Raw genomic sequence first — 7,681 nt, 5'->3', positions numbered from 1 at the left:
ATGAATTCATGAATGACCATGATTTGTTTATTACGTTAATATAAATAATATAATATGTTTTCTTTTTATATGAACGTGAAACGATGAAAAGCTGGAGTTATTTTATTCTTAATAATCCGAATGATCAAACAAATAACTTAGTATAAAGTATAAACTAAGCGCGACAACTAATTTATTTAAAATTACGCTTTCCACACAGTTAGGTAAAGTCGTACAACGAGTGACATAAATTATCTTTACCGGAGGGCAAATACTGGGAAAAATGTCATTTTTTACCTGTACCATGTTAAAAGTGTTAATTTATACATGTATAAATTTTCGGTGTCAAAAATAGTACTGATTTTAAAGTCAACATCAACAAATATTAGTCAAGAAATTCAGATGACACCTGTTTTCCAAAGTAACATTATATATTAAAACATAGTTTTGATGTTTTAGTTTTTTTTTTTTTTTTAAATGTAGAATAAAACCATGGTGTATTAATGTTTTAACAAAGCTTTAACCAATTGATCCAACAGACTCATTCAAATTATTGGGAACTTTGATGTTTATAACTATGTCCACCCGCGAGAATCTCCATCTTCTTCCTCTTCTTTTCTTTCTTGGCATCGTCAATGGCTGCTCCACCGCGGTTCCTTCTCCATCTAAATCCACCTCCGTTGGCCTAGTCGCTGATTGTTTTCGTTCATGGTGGTTTCCCAAGATTTGATTTTTGTTTTTTTTGACTTTTTTGAATTTTGGAGATTCTCTGTCCCTCTTTGATCATCACTAGGGTACTTGCTTTTTTTCCAATGGAGATTATGATTTTTTTTAATATCATATAATAGAGATTTAAAATTTAAAATTTGATAATTTTGCTAATATCACATTTGATAATTTCCTTAATATCATTTAAATATATTAATATTTTATATTTTGAATTAGATAAAAATTTATTATTACATTTTTCATCTTTTACTTAAACAAATATCAATTTTTATAATTTATTATTACTTATACTATTCAACGATTACAATGTTACCAATCAAGCTAAATACTCAACCGTTTTCTTTTACAGTACCACCTTTTTCATCTGCTATTTTTAACCACTTTCTTTCTAACCGTCTTCTCTACAACTGCTATAATTATTTTAACCTCCTCTTTTAAAAGTGGTTACCAATCAGAGCCTATATACAAAACTAAACGTTTGGTTTTTGTTAGTAGTTAGGATTAGTATTTGTATTTACCAAAAATAGGTTCTAACCACCATATCCAACCGCTTTGCTAACGAGGGATATGGTGATTATTGAAGCAGTTCATTTGATTGGTGATTATTGAAGCAGTTTATTTGCTAACGAGGTGTTTGATTGCTAAAAATAACACCCAAGAGTATAAACACTTTGCATAGTGAATGTATTGTTTAAAACTGTAACGTGCTAATACTTGAATAATTGTTAGACATATTATTAAAGAGTACGTACACATCAAAACGAATACGAAAAATAGAGAGAGTATACGCGATATATATGATATTGGTTACAGACTCACAAAACATAACAAAATTGTTCTTATTAGCTGTGCAAAAATTTTCAAAAATTAAAATCATATTGTACTAATTTTTTGGATGAAGAACTTATAATAAAATCAAATTCAAAGATTTAGAAGAAGAGAGAAAATAAATAAATAAAGAAGAAAATGAAAAAGATATAAACAAATTTCTCTCTCACTCCCATACACCTTTTATCTGTTGTCTATAAACCAAATAAAGTTTTAAAAACTGTCAAAATCTCCAATTAACCCTCCTAAAAGTACATTTAAGAAAAAAACTAAATAAGAGAAGAAAAACCACTCTAAATAACAAAATACCAAAAAATTGATTTTGGAAATGATAATCTAGGGTAGGAAAGATAAAATATAAATACAAATTTCTCGGAAAATAAATATTCAAGTGAAAAAAATGAAAAAAGAAAAATAAAAAGGACACAAAGATAGGAATAAAATTCTTAACTAGAGCAAAGATTTATTAGATGGATATATATATATATATAGTGAAACGACCTGACCCGCTTTTTTTAAATAATAAATAATAATAATAAATAAAATAATAACTAAATTACAATTAGTGGTCCCATACCCACTAACCACCTAACCACAATCACAAGCAAAAGCGGAAAATAACCAATACCAATAACCAATAAATAAGCAATGATAAACCAATGTTATAACATAAACAATATCCAAATACCAAACAACAGGAAACACCAAACCAGCAAACTAACAATGTTTCTAATGACCCAACTCTAGCAACCTAACAATGTCAGACAACATCTAATCGAGTCCCTAGAACATCCTTCTCTTCATTGCCTTGATTCCACGATCACACTTTGCCTTTACCTGCACCATAAACACAAATTGAGATGCATGAGTATTTGATAAACACTCAATGAGGCAATCCTTCCATCTACTGGGATATAAACACAAGCAACTGTAATCCCAGTGCCCAAACAATCAACACAAACAAACATATAAACCAGGAAAACAAAAATCATCTTGCTGGAAGGGAGGTGTCGACCGACACTACCCTACAGTGTCGATCGATGCCGCTTCACTGGTGTCGACTGACAGCAAGTGGTGTCGATCAAAACTACCTCTGCTACTGCGATCCGCACGAAGCCGAGAGTCGAATCTCGCTCCCAAACTCCACCAAATCACCCAATACTCAAAATCCAAGCCAAATACGTCCTTAGAAACCTGTAGCAATCAATCCCAGCAAGAAAAACACACAAAAAAAAACAGCAACGAACAAGCAAGAACAAGGAATCACAGACTTAGATCAGCCATGGTCATGCACTCACCTCTTTGCAGGAAGATTCAGCCCAACAGCAACGAATCCAACCCTCCTAGCAACCTTCTCACACGTCTCTAGCCCTGGATCTTCACTCACACAGCAAGATCTCTCCAAAAACGCCTTCAAATCTCACAAACTCTGATCAAAGGTCAATTAAAACCTAATGTGCACTCAACCACGATCTAGTGTTGTCGTCGTAACACTTCAGGGTCGAATCCACAGAGACCAAGTGATCCACTATGAAGTTGTATAGATCAAATATAGCTAAGGCAATGAGAAATATTGTTTTTCAAGTAACCGATTAATAAACAGAAAATAAATAAGAGTTTCGAAATCAAGGGAAGATATTGGGAGTTGGGAATCAATCAGGGGTTACAACCACAAATTTAGATGATAGATTGGGAAAGCAATAGATACCGTTCTTGAACTCAAATCTCGAATATAAAACTAACCTACTGTCGCATCATTAGTTATCTATGCAAGGAATTGAATAAACTCTAAACCGTCGTTTGAATCTAGCAATCCTAGCAAGCAATAAGTTCAAGTTTGATTTTGTTCACAAGGTGCCTTAACTTCAACTTTCGTTGGATAAGGATCACCTTGCTCACCTATGTTCTTTTCAAGCAATCCAACAACACTTTTTGATGCCTAGATGAATTAAACCTACTATCATAAACTAGGTAGCTAATCTAGTTTAAGCATTAAACACAACTATAGATGAAGAACACAAAAGATCAATCCCAAATCTAACAACCTAAGTTTAAAGAATCATAAAACCCCTTTTTGAAACCCGAAACCCAACAGAGAGACTACTCGGACATCGAACAAGAGCAACCACAAATCAAATATAAAAAAGACATGTTTGAATTGCCAAAGAAATTAATAGGGTTCAGAATTCTTCTCCAAAGGATTAGAAAGGATAAGAGATCTTCTCCAAAAGCTTACAAGTGCTCAAAATCTGTGTAGAATAAAACTTGTCTTTCTAGAGGTCGAGCCTCGTGCTTAAATACTAAAGTAAAACCCTAAAAGTCGGTTTAAAACGAAAAAAGAAAAGTTGCTTCGGGTACGGGCCGGATCGGTCGATCCGAATGTGGATCAGCCGATCTGGAATGTTTTTCTGCTCTCACTCCATCTGCTTGCTAGCCCGATCAGTCTTCAACCAATCTAGCTCCAGATGCATATTTTCATCACCAAAGCGCTCAGATTCCTTCCAAAGTCATCTAGAACCTGTAAAGACTCACACAAGACTAAAAAGAGTCTAAAGCACACTTGGACCTAACAAAAGACTCAAAACAAGTGTAAAAACTATGGTTAAAATCCTATAAAATACAGACACATCAATTCCCCCGGACTTGAATCTTTGCTTGTCCTCAAGCAAGAACAGACAAAAACTCAAGAACAAAGAAAAGGTTTGAAAGTGGAAACTCACATATTCTTGGGAACCTCTTCTTTGCGCTCCTCATCAAATCAAATTAAGAACTACTTTTTGTACTTTGCCCATGATTAGGATCAACACTCCCTACTCAGAACTCCACAACCTTAAAGAACCTTCAGCATCACCATTGTTGTCTCTCTACATCAGATTAGTAAAAAGGTGCGGTCTTACCATGGGAGTATCGATCATTGAACTTTTTGACTCCTTCAACCTTTTATCGCCTAAGACCTTCTTCATATGCTCCCTTTCCTCTCTCTTTTCTCACTTCCAAAGGATCGATTTTCCCTAATTTTCTAGGGTATCATTGTATTTTTTTATCGATCCTTTGCTCTTTTCTTTGGGACAGGTTTCCATGAGTTCTGAAGGCTGCACGGGTTTACGCACAACCCTCGGTTCACTTCTTTATTACCTAGATCCTTTTTTTTTCCTTTTTTGTTTTTTCTTTCTTTCACTTTCTTTTTACTGAGTACTGAATGGAAGAGAGAGGGGAAACATACTTTGCAAGGAGATGCATATGTCATGAGGCTTGAAGGGAGGAGTCTTGTACGATGTATACCAAGTCCCAAGGCAAGAAGTTAAATCCGGTTAAGTCCTTTCAAAGCTAGAGACAACTTCTGGTTCAATTAATTGTTCTCCTTGGTGAGTGTCTTTTGGGGCGTGTGGAGACTGCTCATGTTATTTCCAAGCTTCATTCAAAAATTAAAACTACTAAAGCAATCATAAGAGTGTTAGTTCAAAGCAAAAGATTCCTAGAAATGATCATAGTTCCCCATATTTTTTAGACTCGATAAAAATAAGAAAATGACTCAAAGACTCGAAAAAATCAAAAGGAAACAACCAAAGAAAACGACATCAATAACTTGGAGACATCCCTCCCCCGGACTTACTTCACACCGTCCCGGTGTGAAAGCAAAACCAAGAAAAGAACGAATCCCACAAAGAAAATAAGAAAAGATGAAAATGAAAAAGAAAGGAAAAGAAACAAAAACCTGTTATCTCGCATCAGGTGTTGGAGTGGTGTTGGCAAGGGTGGGGATCAATCGGTCTCGGAATGGGATCAACTGATCTGAAACATTATTGAACTTGGAGATACCCGCAGCAAACCAACGGGATAACCCGATCTGTAAGGAGGATCGATCGATCCGAAGCTCCTAGAACAAAAAGAAAATTCGCATATTCTGCGTTTGGAACCTTTTCCTGAAAACACTTAACACCGGACGTGATTTCACCGTAATAAATCCTAAAAACAAAACCAAAATCCTAAGACAAATAAAAAGAAAATGGTAAGCCAGCACAAACCCCATGGGTTGCCTCCCATTAGCACTTGTTTATAGTCTCGAGCCTGACTGTTCTTGCTGCCTAAGCAGCTTGGGATTCCTCCAAAAGAAGGGAGGTTTCTATCGGATCATAATCCACTAGGTACGGCTTAAGGCGTTGACCATTAACAATAAATTCTTTTCCCTCTTGTTCCCAAAGCACAACAGCACCATAAGGCATGACTTCCTTGATTCGAAAAGGTCCGGACCAACGAGAACACAACTTCCCAGGAAAAATCTTCAGCCTTGAGTTGAAGAGAAGAACCAAATCATTTGCAGCAAAGTCCCTGGGAATAATTTTCTTATCGTATCGAGCCTTGGTCCGCTCCTTGTATATCTTAGCATTCTCATAAGCATCCATGCGAATTTCATCAAGCTCATTCAGCTGGATAAGGCGTCTCTCTGCAGCCGTCTTGACATTGAAGTTCATCTGCTTAGTCGCCCATAAGGAATTATACTCGAACTCGACAGGTAAGTGGCATGACTTCCCATAAACTAGCTTGAAAGGAGCAGTCCCGATAGGCGTTTTATAAGCTGTCCGATACGCCCATAATACATCATCGAGCTTCATGGACCAGTCCTTCCTGGTTGAGTTGACCGTCTTCTCCAGAATGCTTTTGATTTTCCGATTTGAAATCTCGACCTGCCCACTGGTCTGTGGATGGTAAGGAGTGGCAACCTTGTGTGTCACGCCATGTTTCCTCAACAGGTTCGCAAAGAGCTTGTTGATAAAGTGAGTCCCCCCATCGCTTATAAACACTCTAGAAACACCAAACCGTGGGAAAATTATGTGCTTGAACATCTTGAGGACTACTTTCGAATCATTGGTAGGACTTGCTACAACCTCAACCCATTTGGAAACGTAATCCACTGCCACAAGTATGTAGAAATTTCCATAAGAAGGTGGAAAACACCTCGATCTCCAAAATAAAGTTATGTGGCATCTCGTTCCGCTTGCTTATATTCCCACGTCGCTGGCAGGAGTCGCATCGGGAGATAAATTCATGTGCATCTCGGAATAAGGTGGGCCACCAGAGGCCGGCTTGGAGCACTTTTGTCGCGGTTTTGAAGGTGGCGAAATGTCCTGCATAGTTGGAACCGTGACAGTGAAAAAGGATGCCTTGCACTTCTGATTGTAGAACACATCTTCTGTAGAGGCCGTCAGCACAATGCTTATAAAGATAAGGTTCATCCCAAAAGTAGCGTCGCACATCTCGTAGGAACTTCTTCTTAGTGTATCCAGTGAAATTCGGAGGTTCTTCTGCAGCACACAAGTAGTTTGCGATATCGGCATACCATGGGGAATCGTTACCTATCTGTTGAAGAACCTTGGCATCGGCCTTCTCCTTATAGCATCCATGAAAGCTGCAACCACATACACATTCTCCTCAGGTAGTCGGTCATCTATGGGGATCTCTTCATTGATTTTCAGCCTAGAAAGGTGGTCTGCCACACCATTCTCTACCCCTTTCTTGTCCCGTATCTCAATGTCGAACTCTTGCAAAAGCAGAATCCACCGCAACAGCCTCGGTTTAGCATCTTTTTTGGTTAACAAAGTAATGTAGTGCGGCGTGATCAGTATGCACATTGATCTTTGAACCGGCCAGATAGGATTTAAAATTTTCAAACGTAAAAAATTATGGCAAGTAGTTCTTTTTCTGTCGTGGCATACTTAGTCTGTGCCCCATCGAGTGTCCTGCTAGCGTAGTAAACAACATGTAACTTACCATCCTTGCGTTGTCCCAAGACTACTCCAACAGCAAAATTGCTTGCATCGCACATAACTTCAAATGGCAAGTTCCAATCGGGTGGCTGGACTATAGGAGCTGATATCAGAGCCTGCTTGATCGTTAGGAAAGCTTCCAAGCAGTCTGCAGTAAATTCGAAGGAGATGTCCTTGCATAGCAGATGGGTGAGTGGTCTAGCTATCTTGGAGAAATCTTTTATAAGTCTTCGATAAAAGCCAGCTTGACCAAGGAAACTGCGAACATCTTTCACTGTTTTAGGTGGTTGTAGACTGGACATCACCTTAATCTTGGCCTTATCGACTTCTATCCCCTTCTCAGAAATTCGATGACCAAGTACAATCCCATCGGGGACCAT

At 37.5% G+C, this 7,681-nt stretch overlaps 1 protein-coding gene across 1 annotated transcript; it reads right to left on the bottom strand.

The window, feature by feature from the left end:
• Window positions 1-5,621: 5,621 nt before the first annotated feature.
• On the bottom strand, window positions 5,622-7,681 carry LOC104783696 (uncharacterized). The gene is made up of 3 exons (XM_087509337.1): window positions 7,251-7,681; window positions 6,678-6,943; window positions 5,622-6,448 (listed from the first exon to the last, which is right to left on the bottom strand). Exons 1-3 carry the CDS (start codon window positions 7,679-7,681, stop codon window positions 5,622-5,624), a joined length of 1,524 nt encoding a protein of 507 aa, XP_087365463.1.

This window comes from Camelina sativa, chromosome 4 (assembly GCF_030686135.1).
Source record: "Camelina sativa cultivar CO46 ecotype springtype chromosome 4, ASM3068613v1".
Taxonomy (NCBI): Eukaryota; Viridiplantae; Streptophyta; class Magnoliopsida; order Brassicales; family Brassicaceae; genus Camelina; species Camelina sativa.
This window is presented reverse-complemented; position numbering and strand designations above follow the sequence as displayed.